Source organism: Nannobrachium achirus, assembly GCF_963921795.1.
Source record: "Nannobrachium achirus genome assembly, chromosome: 11".
In the NCBI taxonomy this organism is placed as follows: Eukaryota; Metazoa; Chordata; class Actinopteri; order Myctophiformes; family Myctophidae; genus Nannobrachium; species Nannobrachium achirus.
Window position 1 is genome coordinate 30423580 of NC_137820.1, and position 18925 is coordinate 30442504.

General features: G+C 42.5%; 1 protein-coding gene across 3 annotated transcripts in view; it reads left to right on the forward strand.

Moving 5' to 3' along the window:
- Positions 1-18925, forward strand: part of kif21a (kinesin family member 21A) — a 98297-nt gene that overhangs the window by 62796 nt on the left and 16576 nt on the right. The window contains exons 12-25 of one of the 3 annotated variants that reach the window (XM_080737809.1): positions 994-1087; positions 2179-2293; positions 3711-3899; positions 5463-5662; positions 6071-6178; positions 7177-7245; positions 7694-7839; positions 10418-10562; positions 11286-11480; positions 12826-12927; positions 13510-13675; positions 14492-14512; positions 16995-17052; positions 18805-18859. In XM_080737809.1, coding sequence (XP_080593935.1) covers positions 994-1087; positions 2179-2293; positions 3711-3899; positions 5463-5662; positions 6071-6178; positions 7177-7245; positions 7694-7839; positions 10418-10562; positions 11286-11480; positions 12826-12927; positions 13510-13675; positions 14492-14512; positions 16995-17052; positions 18805-18859 — 1663 coding nt within the window. The remainder of the gene's footprint in view (positions 1-993; positions 1088-2178; positions 2294-3710; positions 3900-5462; positions 5663-6070; positions 6179-7176; positions 7246-7693; positions 7840-10417; positions 10563-11285; positions 11481-12825; positions 12928-13509; positions 13676-14491; positions 14513-16994; positions 17053-18804; positions 18860-18925) is intronic. The other 2 variants (XM_080737810.1, XM_080737811.1) reach the window with 2 other exon arrangements.

The following is an 18925-nucleotide window of genomic DNA, read 5'->3' on the forward strand; positions in this document are numbered from 1 at the left end:
CAGGCCGCCTACAGCGATCTCTTTCCACGGGCCCATAATCGGGTAACGCCGCCGCACCGCGCCGCCGAATCCAATACATTGTCACATCTTTAGAGCTCATTTTCTCTGAACTGTGTTCCTAGGGCAGCGGAAAAGTTTTTTTTTTTTTAAAACAGCCGATAGCTAACTGTTAGCTCACTCCCTCCGGTTCACTCTCATGTTAGCTCACTCCCTCCGGTTCACTCTCATGTTAGCTCACTCCCTCCGGTTCACTCTCATAACACTCATTGCAGTGAAAAGCCAAGCCAGTTCTGCCTGGATACCCGGATGTGATAGTGAAGGCTTATGGGAGAATGTCTGGCACTCTAGCGGCACCTTGTGGCCCCTGGCTGTTATCCAGTTAATCGCAAAACAGTCTCATGCAAAAATATTGAAGACAGCCAGTCTACAAGCTCGTAAACTGGCATTCGTCACTATTTAATTAAGGAAAAGTAGTAAAACATTTAACCTGTATTTTTTACAATCGATTATTTTGATTAACTGTCAAAAGTCATAGTGGTGCACTAAACTGAACACACAGAGGTGAATGCAATTATTGCACTCCAGTCAGTGTTCAACTTATCGCCAAAGTCTACAGTATTCCTTTGACTGCAACAGTGTGAGGCTGTTATGTATGACACACACACACACACACACACACACACACACACACACACACACACACACACACACACACACACACAGATTGCCGTGGGCCACATACAGTGATGAACTTATTCATTGCTCCTGTATGAATTATGAAGTCTTTGTACGCTTTTCTGTGGTCATGTACACTACAGTGCAGAGTGCCTTTGGAAGTGCACTGCACATTGAAGCCCATTGAGATTGCCTTGTTATGTGCTTGCAGAATATGAATGAGTGTCTGTATTTCATTGTATTGTATTGTAGTGTGCACTGCTGCAAGTTGGTGGATATGAATGGTGTTGACACTGTTCTTGTTTGAACTGTTTTCAGCGCTGTCAAAGAGGAGGTCCCTGACAACGACCAGGAGAAGGAGATTATAGAGAGAGCGAGTGAGGAGGCTGAGATGGTAATCAAACTAATCAATGTAATCAATTATAAGAAATCCATTTGAACATTTGTTTTAGTTTTTTTTTTTTTTTTTTTTCGGTGGAAATATACTTTATATATGTAGCGGTGCGAATACACCACAGTCGGGCACCTTCTTTATCTTGTAATTAAAATGTTATTTCCTATACGTTTAACAATACTAAAATCAGGGGGAAATGGAGGTGGAACAATAGTTGGCATCAAGTTGAGTTCTTCAAACAATCACTGAATCTAATCTGAATGCAGGTGTTTCTGTCTGTCTGATATACACTTGCAGGGTTGGGCCCAAAAATCACTTAATCAATCAATGAATTAGGGATGACATCAATGACAATGGTCAATGTCATGTTGTCTTAAAGTGACAAGTGCTTCATGGGGTGTGTGTAATCGACAGAAAATAACAGCTGCCTTTTTAGATCTATGGTTCTCAAAGTGGGGTCCGGGGACCCCCAGGGGTCCTTGCGGGTGTTTCAGGGGGTCATCAGTGTAATCACTTTAACCCTACATAGGCTGTACATAAACAAATGTGCAAAATGTGGAATATAATATTTTGTGCCAGGTTTCCTGGCACAAAATATTTGCAGATTGGGGTCCGTAGCCAGCACTAGGGCATTAACGACTTGTGATTTTTGCAAGTCGACTCGACTCAGTAAAAAGTTGAGTTGAAGTCAACTTTATCGTTTGATGACGTCATCACATCACACACAGATGATGATTAACTTAATGTGAAACATTGTTTCTCTCTCAACTGTTAACAAACCAACATAAAGTTCAAGTGTATAGTGGGTATCTTCACATTTCTAAAGTGACAGTTTAAAGACTTTTTAAGGACCTCTAAAATGTCAAATTAAACATTGTCCAAATTGTCAAATGTATAGAGGTTGAAATTGTGAAAATAGCCGATCTACATGCTCACAATGCCTCGCGTTTTGCGAGGCATTGTGAGCATGTAGATCTGCTATTTTCACAATAGAACGCTTTTTTATTTTATTTTTTACTTCAACTTTCGACTTTCTCTGGTCGGAGTCGACTTGTTTGTTAATGCCCTAGCCAGCACGGTTTTTGATGACTTGTCATTCTGTGTGACAGGAGGTCCAGGAAGGCAGCGAGCACGAGGATGCAGATGAGGAAGAGGAGGAGGATGAGGAGGAGATGGACGTTGAGGAGAGCTCTGACGACTCTGACTCTGAACAGGATGAGAAAGGTACCAGTCCCTCCTCTCAGCCTTGAATTATTTAATGCTTTAACTATTGAAAAATAGCAGATATACAAGCTCACAGCGTGACACCGAGTGCCGCGCTGCGAGCTTGTAGATCTGCTATTTTTGAAAAAGAAATGTAAGTCTTTGAACATATCTTTTTAAAAGCGAACATTTGTAACTCAAATATTTGCTTCTGGGTGGTCCCTGGAACAACATAATTTGAGAAAGGGGTCCACGGCCAAATACATTTAATTTTGGGGGTCCTTGACATGAAAACGTTTGAGAACCACTGATTTAGAGGAAGGATTTAGAAGACATTCATAGAATCGGGTCAAACTATTAAAGACTTACACACAAAATAATGTTTGTGATTTTTTCAAAAATAGCAGATCTACAAGCTCGCAGCCCGGCACTCGGTGCCATGCTGTGACCTTGTATGTCTGCTATTTTTTTTAACAGTTAAAGCATATAATGGTTAAAGTGCTCCAAATCTAAAGTGACACAGATTTGCGGTTCAGGTCTAAATGGGTTTTAAAGCAACAGTACACTTTGGTTTGGGTTGTGTTCTTACCTTGTCATGATGTTACTATGATGTTACTAGTCCAGTCAGCGACACATATCGCTCCGTTGCGCAGTAGGGCTGAATAATCTAAGGCGTGTAAATCCCTACTCTCCTTCAAAACGTCTCTAAAAGAGCGCTTACAGGTGGCTTCAATTCGAAACTGGCCCCTGTAAAAAGTCAAAGCCTAATTATTTCATTAGTGAAACTAGCAGATCTATAAGCATGTGCTGGTAGATCGTTTTGAAAATAATAATAAAAAAAAAGATTGGTTTTAGATATAAAAGGTTTCCACCCGACAACAAGGATATATTATCAAAAATAGGCGTCTTTCGGAAAACTTGCGATAGGATTTAGAATTCATTTTTAGAATCGGGTCCTAACTGTCCTACTGCCAGATGTTATTATTTATTTATTGGGGCTGGTGCCAGCAAAAAGCAGCTTACCTTTGCGATGTTATAGAAAATTATCTATTGGTTCTTTCTAAACTAATTCATTTCACAATGGACGCTCAAATGTGTACTTTGGCCATACTGGCGGCAGAGGGCAGCCTTATGCAAGAATTAATGTAAATTGGGCCGCTCCGGTTGCCATACATTCAGGTCCACAGGTCCACAGAAAACAGCTAGGAAGTGATTTGGGACTCCATTATTGCTAATGTGCGGTGGATTTTTGAGAGCAGCATTATGGGAGATGTTCTTACTGTACACGGCGGTGCGACCCCCCATCAGCTTACAGTCATCAGAACGAGCCGTATTGGCAACGCGCCGCCGTCAAAATTGGGGCGAACGGGAACGTCCGAAGCGGTAAAAGAGTTAATGAGTTCAATCATGTGCGTCTCATCTCATCTCCACTCTACAGAGAACTTCCAGGCGGACCTGGCCAACATCACCTGTGAGATCGCCATCAAGCAGAAGCTGATCGACGAGCTGGAGAACAGCCAGCGGCGCCTCCACACCCTCAAGCAGCAGTACGAGCAGAAGCTCATGATGCTGCAGTGCAAGATCAGAGACACGCAGCTGGAGCGAGACCGCGTGCTGCAGAACATGGGTAAGAACCCAGCCCTGCGCTGGAATTGAAGCTCTCCTCTGGGTTCTCCTAACCCAATTAACCATTATTCTTTGCTTTAAAGGCCTAGAATTATTGAATGCTTTAGCTATAGAAAAATAGCAGATATACAAGCTCACAGCGCGGCACCGAGTGCCGCGCTGCGAGCTTGTAGATCTGCTATTTTTTTTTAAAAGTCGTGAAAATGTGTGCAAACCTTTGAATATATGTATTTTTAAAGCAAACGTTTGTAACTCAAATTTTGCTTCTGGGTGGTCCCTGGAACTAAATATTTTGAGATGGGGGTCCGTGGCCAAATACATATCATTTTGGGGTTCCTTGACATGAAAAGGTTTGAGAACCACTGACAGTCTCTCAAGAACAGACTAACTGAGCTCCAGTTAAGTGAAAAGGACCTTTTCTTTGACGATGGCTCCCCAGATTGCTAACATAGAAACATAGGTTTTTCAAAAAACCTTAGAAGGACACTTATAGAATCGGGTAAAAATTCTAATTTTCACGATTTTTCAAAAATAGCAGATCTACAAGCTCGCAGCGCGGCACTCGGTGCCGCGCTGTGAGCTTTTATATCTGCTATTTTTCAATAGTTAAAGCATAAAATAATGATACACAATAATGTGTACCTGTTCTAAATGGGTTAACTATTGAAAAATAGCAGATATACAAGCTCACAGCGCGGCACCGAGTGCTTTGTAAGCGAACGCTTATAATTCAAATATTTGCTTCTGGGGGGTCCCTGATACATAATGTTGAGATGGAGGTTGACATGAAAAAGTTTGAGAACCACTGACATAGAAACATGAGTTTTTCAAAAACCTTAGAAGGATTTAGAAGACATTTTTTAGAATCGGGTTAAAGATATTCAAAGACTTTTTCACAAATGTTCATGATTTAAAAGAAATAGCAGATCTACAAGCTTGCAGCACAGCACACGGTGCCACGCTGCGAGCTTGTAGATCTAGATTTTTCACTATTTAAAGCATAAAATAATGGTTAAAGTAATAATCTAAATTGGTTAAAGCAAGCAGTTGGCCCAGCAGATGTTGCTATTTCACCTTCTAGTACAGCTTGCAATACAATATACTCTTAAGCCTTTAACTGCCCCAGTTAGAACATGGGTCTATCCGCCACTGCCAAGATTAAGAGAGTTTTTGGAGTGGTGAAAGCACTCCCAATAGACAGGTATGTCTGTGGGTGGCTGGCTATGTGGCTGGCTGGCTGGCTGGCTATGTCTGTAGCCTGGCAATACCTCTAGTGGCCACACACAACACACATGTTAAAGGAGGGGTGCTGTTTAGCAGGCCAGGCACACTCAACACGCACGCACGCACGCACACACATGGTATAGCTGCTCAGATTCACCACTCCACTTCGAACCGAGGTTTGATTTTTCCACTAACCTTGTCTCTCGTCAATTACATCTTTAGCAGCGTGGGCTTTGGAAAAAATAAAACATTTTGTATTTGGCCGTGGACTTGATTACACTTGATTTTATTACCTTAGTAAACCTGTTCTTAAACAAGCCGTGTGTGTCCCACGTTCCAGGGTCAGTGGAGAGCGGCCAGGACGACAAGGCTCGCAAGATCAAGGCGGAGTACGAGAAGAAGCTGAGCGTGATGAACAAGGAGATGCAGAAGCTGCAGTCGGCTCAGAAGGAACACGCCCGCCTGCTGAAGAACCAGTCGCAGTACGAGAAGCAGCTGAAGAAACTGCAGCTGGACGTCACAGAGATGAAGAAAACTAAGGTGAGGACGGTTGTGTCATACTGTGTATGAAATGAAGAAAACTAAGGTGAGGACGGTTGTGTCATACTGTATATGAGGTTTCCACCCAACAGAGACGATGTGACTTTAAAAAAAAAAAAACTTTTTAGACCCTTGATTAGGGTCTGCATACCCTTGGGGGGGGCCTGCACGCCCCCCAACACTCAACCTCCCCCCTCTTACCTTCGCATCGCTGAAACGCCAATTATAGTATCATAAGACGATAAGAAGATTAAGATTAACACATTTCACTGTTCCCCTGAGATGGGGTCGGCATTGCAGACTGTACCTGTAATGATAAACTGTAACGTTGTTGAATGTCTACCATGTGGTCGAGAGACCAGGTCTGTGATAGACTGTAATATTGTTTAATGTCTACCATGTTGTCAGGTCCGTCTGATGAAGCAAATGAAAGAGCAGCAGGAGAAGAACCGCATGAATGAGTCTCGCAGGAACAGAGAGATCGCCACCCTGAAGAAGGACCAACGCAAGCAGGAGGTCAGCCACTAAATGACAAGGCACTTTTATTTTTGTCGATGAACACTTATCAGGTGTCTCGTTATTATGTCTCTCTGTGACCGTCGGTCTTAAAGGACATTAAAGGACATGATGAAAAGATGAGTGTTAAACATGTTTTCATTTACTGCTTTCTACTGTATTGTTTTAGCCATTTTAGGGATTTTGATTTCAGTGGGTGGGGGCATGTGTACAAGTGGCTTGGGAAATGGCTTATGTGTTTAAAAATACATAATTTGTACGCATGCCCCCACCCACTGAAATCAAAATCGCTAAAAACGAGTAGTAAATGAAAACCTTTTAACACTCATCTTTTCTTTTCTCTAATCACAATCTGAAATATGAACCCTTGTTGTAAACAATCTAAGTTGTCCTTTGGCCATGGACGACTTAAGTCGTCAGACAGCTTTAGCGGTGGTTTACCCTAGACTGCGTTCTTCTCCCGCACCCATGAGTGATGCAAGGACTGCAAAAGTAGTGAAACTCCCTGCCCACCACCACGGAGGTTGTGAGTTTGAATCCACCGTGGTACATCTGGCTTTGTCGAGCGTCTATGCCAACACAATTGGCCCGTTTTAGGGGAATTAAGGAGCAGGAGGGTGATATTTATCACTGAATGTATTCCTACGGGCTGGGGCGGCACCTGGTAGCAGGGAGTGTTGGGCGGGAGGAGTAGGACGAAGGCCTTACGTCCTCCCAGTGGGGGCTACTCACTGGCAGGTTAGTCAGTGGGATGCAACAGCAGTGACAACACAGAAGGAATTCATTGTAATAACAACTACATTCAGGAGAAGAAGGGGTAAATAAATAAAATTATAATTTAGCTACTCTAAATATATATTTTTAAAGTAGCTTGGAAAATGATGGTAGTTATGTTGATGTTGGGAGATGTGAAACAAGCTTTAAATATCTGCAAATCTTTACCAGTCCACTCATTAAATGTTTGCATTAATCACACTCTGGCGTTGGCGTGTCTTTAGCACCAGCTGAGGTTGCTGGAGGCTCAGAAGAGGCAGCAGGAGTTGATTCTGAGGAGAAAGACGGAAGAGGTGAGCCATCATTATGACACATGGTTCTCAAGACTTGTTTGTGTCAAGGACACAAAATGTTTTGTGCCAGGAACCGTTCATAGACCAAATTGTGTACACATCTCAAGCCTATATTCAGGGGTTCTTTGTCTGTCACTACAACTTTTGCCTGATGAAGACATAAAGTCAAAACGTTGCAGTTGCCTATAATAAAAGTGAGTTTTTGGAGCAGTGTGTGGACGTTCCTCTCCTTCCATTGTGCCAGGAACCCCCAGAAGAGAACCACATTTTAAAACAAATTCAAATCTATTCAAAATAAATATATATATTAAAAAAAAGCTTTTATATCTGCTATTTTCGAATAGCCAACAATAGCTACATTAACTACGGTACTTTTGCTGGGGACCCCCTGGTTGCTTTTTGCTTTTAAGTTTTCTTCTTGTTTGTGCGTGCGTTGCGTGTGCGCTAGGTGACAGCTCTGAGGAGGCAGGCCAGACCCGCCTCAGGGAAGGTCGTCAGGAAGTCCAACTTTACGGACTCCCTACAGGACTCCGCCCACAGACCCCCCTCTGGACGCATGTACGCACCTGGGAACAGCGCCCCCAATGGTACCAGGTCAGTACCTGTGTGTGTGTGTGTGTGTGTGTGTGTGTGTGTGTGTGTGTGTGTGTGTGTGTGTGTGTGTGTGTGTGTGTGTGTGTGTGTGTGTGTGTGTGTGTGTGTGTGTGCGCGCGCGCGTGCGTGCAGTCTGTTTTTGCACCTGTGTGTATAAGGGCTGTCACTATTACAAATTTTACTTGACGATTAAATGTCACACAAATAATTGTGATTAACGATTTAATGGAACATATGAATCAATGTACTTTTCTGTTTGGCTTTTAGGGTTCGTAAACAAAATGTGCACAGGGCAGATACGACCAACAACCTAGCTAATTCAATAACTTTATACTTTATATGAATAGTGGAAATCTACAAGCTCAAAATGTGTTTTGAGCTTGTAGATCTGCTAGTTCCACCATTTTTGAAGTCCAATGTGGAAATGATTATGACGTTTATGCTAAAATAATTGCGACTATCACAAATAATTGCGATTAGACAGGTAGTGACGGGCCTTCCTATGTACTGTACGTGTCCTGTACGACAGTGGTTCTCAACCTTTTCAGGCCGCGACCCCCAAAATAATCATATTTTAACTGGGACACCCCCCCCACCCCCACCCTGACGAGCACTAAGAGTTGAGACATCACATTTTGTATAACATGGTTGTGAAAATATCAGATCTACATGCCTCGCATTGTGAGGCGTTGTGAGAATGTAGATCGGCTATTTTAAAGATTTTCGCCTCTAATATTTGACAATTTGGCCAATGTTTAATATGTCATATTAAAAAGTCCTTAAAGGCCCACTTCTAAACTTCTAAACTATCTCAAAACACTGATTGAACACAACAAATTACTCAGGATTGTGTTGATCTTGTCCCAAACAACAATAACATAAGATCTGGTTGTCCCAGAGGTGAAGTGGGCCTTTAAATTGTCACTTTAGAAATGTGCAGATACCCTCTACCAGTAAGACTCCCTAATCGGGAGATAAGCGACCGTTGGTCGCTTATCTCCACAAATAGGCTAAAAGTTTGTTTTACCAATTATTACACTCTATGTGAACATTTACATCAACAAATCCCAAGTACTGGTTTTTAGGGGTGCTGAGTGTGGCGCAGCAGCGTGTCATGCATTTTCTGCAGGACTTTGTCAATGGCTTTGTGTTCTTGCTGCTTTTTGTTGTTGTTGATCCTCTGGAAGCGCGCCCACTCGTTTGCGTGCAAATCAGCTGGATAGAGGCACAAGCCTTGCAGGGAGGTAACTCTGGAACAGCCAACGTAAGTGATACCCAAGGAGTGCTCAGAGGTTCCGATGTCAAGGCGCACTTTGTCGCAAGTCCAACCTTGGCTCTTGTGAATGGTGACAGCGAAGGCCAGAGAAAGAGGGATTTGGGTGCGTGTGCAGACGTCGGCTGCCTTCATCCACCTGTAAGTGTGCGGCGGAATTGGCACAGTGCGCGCATGATGCGGGTGGAAGCTTGGCCCTTTGTAGATGTCGAATTGAACGAAGACAGCAAGTAGCAGGGCAGGTGGCGGTTGGCCATTGGGGTCGTATAGGATTCCTAGGACTGTTCCTAAGGCCCTGTTGGTCAAGCCAGCTTCGATCCAAAGGTTTTGGCGCAGCATGACGCGTGCGCCCTGTGCAACGTGCAACAAGGGGGGTAGGCCTCCAGCATCATCAACAGTGACAGAGGAGGATCCAGGCCCTGCGTTGACAGCGTAGAGCTTGGCTTTTACACACACCCTCTCCTAACAGGGCATCATCTGGGATACAATCCCTTTTATGCCCATATATGGAGATCCCTAACATAATCCCTTTCATGCCCATATATGGAGATCCCTAACAGAATCCCTTTTATGCCCATATATGGAGATCCCTAACAGCATCCCTTTTATGCCCATATATGGAGATCACTAACAGCTAACAGAATCCCTTTTATGCCCATATATGGAGATCCCTAACAGAATCCCTTTTATGCCCATATATGGAGATCCCTAACAGAATCCCTTTTATGCCCATATATGGAGATCCCTAACAGAATCCCTTTTATGCCCATATATGGAGATCCCTAACAGAATCCCTTTTATGCCCAGTTGGTTGCTAGGGTAAAAAAACATGGTTGCTATGGTAAACAGTTGGTTGCTAGGGTAAACAGTTGGTTGCTAGGGTAAAACCATGGTTGCTAAGGTGGTTGCTAACGTACACTAACAGACCAGCAACAACAGACTGTTGCCACAGCAACGTACACAAAGGTTTGTGTACACATGTGGTGTGATGTCATACTGAAGATATATGACATCACACCGTACACAAACAAAGGTGTGACGTGTGACGGACGGACGGACGGCCGGTGGAGGTTTTCATAGTAAACTGCTCCCTGACGGTCGCAATAAACGTAAACTTTATGTTGGTTTGTTTACTGTTGAGTGAGAAAACAACGTTGCGCATTAAGTTAATCATCTGAGGACCCCCTAAAATAACCCCGACCCACAGGTTGAGAACCACTGTACGAAACGGACAATGAATTGGGTCTCGTTCATTCAGCTGACGACCTCGTCAACTTCACCTGTGCTGTATGTTGGCACACCCAGGTCTCTGTACAGGCGCTCTGCGGGCGTCTACTCCACCCGCGTGGCGCGGGGGAAGTGGCAGTCTCTGGAGCGCCGCGTCACCGACGTCATCATGCAGAGGATGACCATCGCCAACATGGAGGCCGACATGAACCGCCTGCTGAAGGTAGACCACACTTAGGGCTGGGTGATATGGTGATAAATATCGTTGAGATGATACGATGTCTCCACGATATGCCTTTTCAGAGATATCGTATATATATCCTGATACAATGAGGGAGAGCCCTATAAAAGATCCTGTTGAATTGTCAATACAGAGATTAATTCCAGAATTAATTTCAACCTGCATTTTTGTCTAAATCAGTATCTCATACTTTAAAAAATACTCTTCCAATCATTGTGAAGCAGAATTCACCAAGCGTTGGATTGTTCACCCACTAATAGGGAACGTGAGCTGGGTTTAGACAGGTTAGTTTTACCCTACTGATGATGTGTTGTTGCAATAGTAATCCCGCTCAGTAGAGGAACCGCAGGTTCAGACATTTGGTGCACAGATCTGCGGGAAAATGGATTTATCTCGGAATCTATCTCCAAATCGCGTTCTTGAACTAGCCCTTCTCTACGGACCATAACAAAAGCACGGATGGCCGTGGTTATACTTTTTCTTTACCGTATGAAAGAAAAGATGAATCGCAAGAAAAGATGAATCGCATCGTCCAAACTAAATAGTCTGCAGTACTGCAGGCAGTACTGTACTGTAGGCAGTCCCATGTTCGTCCCAGAAGCGGGGCGTGGTTATGGCACGAGCGGTATAGGCTTTGGAATCTCGCCCATTTAATCGATTAGAAAAGAAATGGATAAAATGTGTCCTGTGCCTCGGTTCCCGTAGCAACGGGAGGAGCTGACCAAGCGCAAGGAGAAGGTGATCAGGAAGCGGGAGCGGCTGTCGGGGGAGGGGCCAGAGGCGGAGAAGGCGGCGCTCCACCTGAACGAGGAGGTGGACACGCTGACGGCCAACATCGATTACATCAACGACAGCATCGCAGACTGTCAGGCCAACATCATGCAGATGGAGGAGGCCAAGGTGACATTCTAGTTATCCCATTATTCGGGTACACATTATTGTGTATGTTATTTTATGCTTTAACTATTGGAAAATAGCAGATATACAAGCTCACAGCGCGGCACCGAGTGCCGCGCTGCGAGCTTGTAGATCTGCTATTTTTGAAAAATCGTGAAATTAGAATTTTGACCCGATTCTATAAGTGTCTTTTGAATCCTTCTAAGGTTTTTTGAAAAACGTATGTTTCTATGTCAGCAATCTGGTCAGCCATCGTCAAAGAAAAGGTCCCTTTTAGTCTGTTCTTGAGAGATTACTATGTCAGTGGTGCTCAAACCTTTTCATGTGAAGGACCCCCCAAAATTATATGTATTTGGCCACGGACCCCCATCTCAAAATATTTAGTTCCAGGGACCACCCAGTAGCAAAATTTGAGTTACAACCGTTCGCTTTGAAAATACATATATTCAAAGATTTGCTCACATTTTCACAACTTTTTCAAAAATAGCAGATATACAAGCTCGCAGCGCGGCACTTGGTGCCGCGCTGTGAGCTTGTATATCTGCTATTTTTCACTGGTTAAAGCATTCAATAATTCTAGGCCTAAATGGGTTAAGACCTGCACATGCCTTCTGGTCTGTACTGGGGCCTTGACTTTCTATACACTATATACTACAGGAAGAAAATACCCAGAAGAAAATCTGCTGCAAGTAGCAGGTGAGGGGTCTAACTAGGAGTTAGTCATGATTCTGAATCCATTGCAAGCATTTGTTTTGCTCAAAAAAACTTACCTTGGGCTAAAAACAGCCCCACAAAACGATGGTTTAGTGATGAATCATCACTTTTCACAGTTTTGTGGTGGCCATTTTTAGCCCAAGGAATGTTTTTTGGGCAAAACAAATGACAAACCCCTAGTTAGACCCCTCATATCCTACTACTAAAGCAGATTTCTTTTTCTGGGTATTTCCTTCCTGTAGTATAGTGAAAGTCAAGGGGAGCCCAACTTGATTTGGCCGCTGTGGCGACCCCGAAGGTCACCAACTCGGGCGCCCTAGCTAAATCATTAGAGCGTGCCCTGGGCTACATGTGCAAAATGTGGTGCTTTTAGACTAAATACCTAAGGCCCCGGACTATTCTAAACCAGTAGCTCTCAAACTTTTTTGTGCCTAAAGACCCACAAATTGATATATTTTGGCCCGTGAACCTGTACCAGGTAGATCCATGGAGTAGATACTGTATGTACAACTGTATTAATATATGGCAGGCTGATGACGTCCTCAAAAAATTGTTAACCATCCCAAATCAGAAGAGTTTTCTTTCTCAATTAAAGTGAACTAAATGACACGGAAATAATCTTGTGCGTTTTCAGGAGGAGGGAGACACGGTGGACATCTCCGCTGTGATTGGCTCCTGTACGCTGTCGGAAACCCGCTTTCTCCTCGACAACTTCATGTCTATGGCCGTCAACAAGGTACTGCTGTGTTCTCAGCTCACTCTCTTTCTCTCTCGCTCTCTGCTTATTATATTATTTAGTTTGTTGTTATTTATATTAAAAATAAAAAACTGTTTTTTTCCCCCATCTGAAAGTGCAGGGTTCTCTCATCCTAAGTTGACTTGTATGGATGGACATTAGCTTATAGCTAAATCTGGCATACTGTATTTACATGATATCATGTTTGATTGAAATGTTCATTAACCTGCATTGTCCCGTAAATTAATAGATAGATAGATAGATAGATAGATAGATAGATAGATAGATAGATAGATAGATAGAATAAATCGTTGTCGGATGGAAACCCTCTACAGGTATGTCCAAAACCGCTCATTTTGTATTTATCATTTTAAAAATGATTTCAAATTGTGAAAATAGCCAATCTACAAACACACTGTGTGCTTGCAGATCAGCTATTTTCACTAGTTTTGCGCGACAGTCTTGTACGATGAAAGCAGGGCTTTCTTTACTTTACAAAACAACGCACACATTTGTAACTTGGAGACACAAAGGTAAAATAAATAAGGGCCGGCGGTGCTCTCTTTCCCGTGGCGCATGCAGGGCCTCCAGGCGGCTCAGAAGGAGTCCCAGGTGAAGGTGATGGAGGGCCGTCTGAAGCAGACAGAGATCACCAGCGCCACACAGAACCAGCTGCTCTTCCACATGCTGAAGGAGAAGGCCGAGTTCAATCCTGAGCTGGACGCTCTGCTGGGGAACGCTCTGCAAGGTAAACAACACACACACACCCTGCCTGGAACTCACAGCAAACCGGACATGTAGCTGTGTGTGTGTGTGTGTGTGTTTGTGTTTTTATTTCCTCTGAGTTGGAGTAGCTAATAATATAAACCAGGCTAAAAAAACAACAACCCTTGGCTCTGCCCCTGCTCCTGGAAGTGTGGTCTCCTTGCATATGGGGTTTTGTGGGATTCATGATATGGATGTTATTGGAGCGGTGTTTCCCCAAAACGGTGTTAATTTCGTCGAATATGACTAAGACTAAAAGACTACAAGCTTTTGATATTTTGTCCATAAGACTAGACTAGACTAAAACCTTTCAGAAGACTAAGACTATTATGTGTGTTATTCAAAAGACTAAGACTAATAAATCTAACTGAGCAGACACATAGAATAGAACAACATATACGATACCTCCTCCATTCACGGCTCATGCTCATCTATCAGGAAATTGACTGAGGTTAATTGAAACGACAGTTGACATTTATCAGATATCCTGTCCAAGGTTTTGCGCTTCCAGAACCAGTGCTGTGTGGCTAGTTTGGTTTAGTGCATGATGACCGGGCCTATTTAGCTGCCCTTTGCCTGTTGCCTGTCACTGAACAGATGCTGGTATTAAAGATCCCGCTAAATTTTGATCCATTTAGTATGCCGACATATTCTATTTTGTGGTATTTAATGCCAGCCTCTGTCCAGTTAAAGTAGCTGTTTATCTTGTGCACTCTTTTCTTTTTTTACTCTGGGGGAATGTGTTTTTGATTTTGTGTTTGTTTCCCCCATGTGGCCTTGATTTTTGTCTTCTTTCCAGAGCTAGGTAACATCCCAGCCGGTAAGTGGAAAATACATTAGACTCTTTATCTATATGTTTACCAATGCATGGTGGCCTCCCCCCCACCTCCCCCTCCCCACACTGTGGAACTAACTAAACAACATAACATATGCAGGTGCATGAGGTGCGATGCAACCAGGCTTCCCTCCATTTGTCTGCTGACCCCCCCCCCCCCCCCCCTTTTTCAGCCTGATTTATACTTTGTTGTAAGACCATGTCCCGTGCCGGAGATACGACCTCTAATAGTCAGGGAATGTTATCAGAATACCTATCAAAGCTGGGAATAAATTCCTTACCAAACGATTTCGTAATGCGTAACGATGCGACGCATTGTGAGCTTGTAGATCGGCTATTTTCAAGATTTTTATACATTTGAAAACTTGAAATGGGACGTATTCTGCATAATGCGTACTTTTACTTTTGATACTTTAAGTACATTTTGATGCCAATACTTTGGCACTTTTACTCGAGTAAATGTTGACTTCTGGACTTTTACTTGTAACAGAGTATTTCTACATACTGTAGCAGTATTGATAACTTTTTCCACCACTGCAACTGAGCAGCAGAAACTAGGCATTCTTCTTTTTCCTCTCCTCCTCCTCCACTTTACTCCACACATCTCTTCTAGCTCACCATGTGCTACAGCCACCATGCTTAATAGCACTTCCCTTCCCAGCTAACTCCAGAGCCTCCGGAACCTTCCTGCAGGAACTCTAAAAAACACAGTTTCTGTTTCATTCCTCTCAGAACTCCCTGGGAGCAACGGGCTAATAATACTCCCTTTGACCCTTCTTCGTCCTGTATGATATCATATCGGGTTTTATTCATCCCTCTACTCCCACACACAAGCATACTAGGGCATTCACCAAATATTAGAATATTCGAATACCAAAGTCACTATTCGACGTTGTTCACCGAAGTTGAATATTCGCTTATTATAATTTTTTTATTGATTTCTCTTTAAAAAATATATAGTTTATAAAGCTTGGCTAGATAGGAAGTCATAAGAATGAGTGGTCAATGCCCCTGGTGGATGAATTTGTTAATGCTCTATACCAGGGGTTCTCAAACCTTTTTAGGCCGTGACCCCCAAAATAAACATATTTGAACTGGGGACCCCCACCCTGACAAGCACTTGGAATTGTAGGCATTGCATTTAATGTGACTCGGTTCCGCAGATAAATATTGTGAAAATAGCAGATCTACATGCTCACAACGCCTCGCAACGCGAGGCGTTGTGAGCATGTAGATCGGCTATTTTCACAATGTTCGCCTCTTGCTTACTTAATATTTGACAGTTTGGCCAGTCCTGTCGAATATTCGACTATTCGAATACTTTGAGGTCGAATAATTCGAATACTAAAAATCACTATTTGTGAATGCCCTAGCACACACATACTTATCTTTATAACCCGTTTCCCAACTGACCTGTCTGTAGACCTGTGAACCTCCTATTCTCTCCTGTTTTTTGGTCCACCGTTGAAAGCAGTGAGTGGACGAAGGACCGTGCTTTTCATGCCGTTTTATGGATAAAAAGGCATGGCACTAATGCTGACATTGTTATTACCATCTGCTTCTCTCGTTCATCACTACCCACATTCATTCTAGATCGACTAAAACTAATGGCGCTCTTCCATTGCATGGTACCGCTGGTTCAACTCGAACTCGCCTCTACTTGCCTCTTTTGGTTTTAACTGTTCTGGTATCGCCTCCGTAGAGGTTTCAAGCAAGTTGAGGTGAGATGTAAACAATACGGACTGTTGTGGTCTGAGAGAATCATCACTAGCATCATGATTGCATCATTGCATCATATGAAGGACCCCCCCCCTGTACGCAAGCTCTCGAGTACTGTTAACTAACTTTTAAACTAGCTGTTGTAAATGTTAAATTAATCAAGGTTTGAGCAACTACGAAGCCCATTTCTCGCATAAAATGCTATCAAACTGTTTTTGTTGGACTGTACAGGTGAGATAGATATAGTTTCCACACAACATTAACGTTAGCTTCTACTTCAGAATTAGCACTCTCCCACGCACGGCCAGCTATAATACTGTAAAGCAGAGTCGAGTTGAATTGAGCCGGTACTATTCTGTGGAAAAGCCCCATGAATGGATATTCATTGATGAAAAGCACATATAGCCTTTTAGTGCATCGGTTCTCGAACTTTCTTTAATTTCACGGACCTTCCAGAACTCTTGAGAGTGTGCAAATGTGTACAAAAGGTTGGTTCCATTTGTACACCGTCAGAGTTACAGAACTCCAGGGTCCATTTTGAACCCCCCAAAAGGAGGGTTCCTTTTGGGGTCTCTTGAACCCACTTTGAGAACGACTGCTTTGATGCATCAGAAGTCTAGTTATTTGGACATATGAGGAGTTGTGTATCAGTTCAGAGCATTGTCATTTCAGTCACTTGTTGTCACCCATGAAATGTTCAATAGCTGTAATAAGTTTTTTTTTTTTTTCTCCATTCTGGTTTTGTCAGAAAATGGAGATGACAGCAGCAGTGATGAGTCTGCCCAGAGCCCGTCTGCTGATGGAAAGTAAGTACACAGCGCCATCTAATGGTTAGGAACATTTTTGTTGCATTATATTGTACAGTATATCATCTTTGTCGGGTGGAAACCTTGTATGTCCAAACCTGTTTGTTTTGTACTTATAATTTTAAGTAGTTTTGTGAAACAGTCTTGTATGATGAAGCAGGACTTTACTTTATGAAAAAAACTTGGAGATATGAGATTTCTGCCCGACAGTGATGATATCCAAGTTACTTTCTAACACATATTTTTTTGCTAAGGACTCTTATTTATTGCTTGACCGCTTGCCCCGTTGGTTGACTAGGGTTCATGTCTCTTAAGCTGATTTTGCACATTGTTGCTCTACTTTAAAGGAAAATTCCAGAATAAAACATATTAATCCTTAATCAGCCTTTTATCACGTATGTACATACCTGGTATGATGGTTTTCTGTCTTAGTGGTCGATTTTCCTTACAACACAGGACTCCTCTAGATCTCTCCCCACAGCCAAAACGGTGGTCAATTGCGGTCCTCCAAAAGCGCTAATTTTCACCGCTGCAAAGTTACTTTTTTCTTCATAAATCTTCTATTTATAGTTCCCTTCTATTTATAGTTCCAAGAGAGCCAGTAATCCACTGTTTTATCGCGGCTTCTCTCGTCGGAGGGAAATGGCCGTTGTTTACATTCCCAATACTAGCACTCAGAGAAGAAGAATGAAGTCTCGCGTGATTACCGCGTCCCTTTTAGCTTTTTCTTTAGCGCAAATGAAAGCTTTCTCCTGGAGTTATTACAGCCAGTATGTACACAACAAGGCATCGTGGTATATATATAAAAAATAAGAAAGCAGAAGAATATAATCTAGTTAGTCTGTTGATCGCTAGAATCTAGTAATATGACTGAGAAGGATTCTAAACAAAGCATAATAACGGACTTCCTGTGGTCATAAGGTAATTCTATTACCTTATTTATTTTTATTTTCCTCAATACATTTCTTCGATTTTATTTATTATTTATTCATGGAATTACTTACAAAATAACTTTGACATTTATTATTATTTGTAAACAATGTAGGCTACAATATAAACACAAAATAATCGTATTTTCCTCAAGACATTCTGCAATGCCTCACCAAATAAACTTTAGGTAAAAATTACCTCATGACCACAGAAACGTGTCTTTTTATTTTTCTTCTCAGTCATATTACTAGATTCTAGCGATCAACAGACTAACTCGATTATATTCTTCTGCTTTCTTATTTTTTATATATATACCACGATGCCTTGTTGTGTACATACTGGCTAGGAGAAAGCTTTCATTTGCGCTAAAGAAAAAGCTAAAAGGGACGCGGTAATCACGCGAGACGCGAGACTTCATTCTTCTTCTCTGAGTGCTAGTATTGGGAATGTAAACAATGGCCATTTCCCTCCGACGAGAGAAGCCGCGATAAACAGTGGATTACTGGCTCTCTTGGAACTATAAATAGAAGATTTATGAAGAAAAAAGTAACTTTGCAGCGGTGAAAATTAGCGCTTTTGGAGGACCGCAATTGACCACCGTTTTGGCTGTGGGGAGAGATCTAGAGGAGTCCTGTGTTGTAAGGAAAATCGACCACTATGACAGAAATCCATCATACCAGGTATGTACATACGTGATAAAAGGCTGATTAAGGATTAATATGTTTTATTCTGGAATTTCCCTTTAAGGTCATCTTCTAAATGCCTTTGTATTGCACAGTAACACAGTAGTATTCATTTATCAAAATGTTCTATTTTATCCAGTACATTGGCATCAGACCTCATGAAACTCTGCGGAGAAACCAAATCGAGGAATAAGGTAGGCCAGTTTTTGCTTGTAATCATGTCATCTTATCTCTTTGCATTCTATATGCAGTATGTGTTT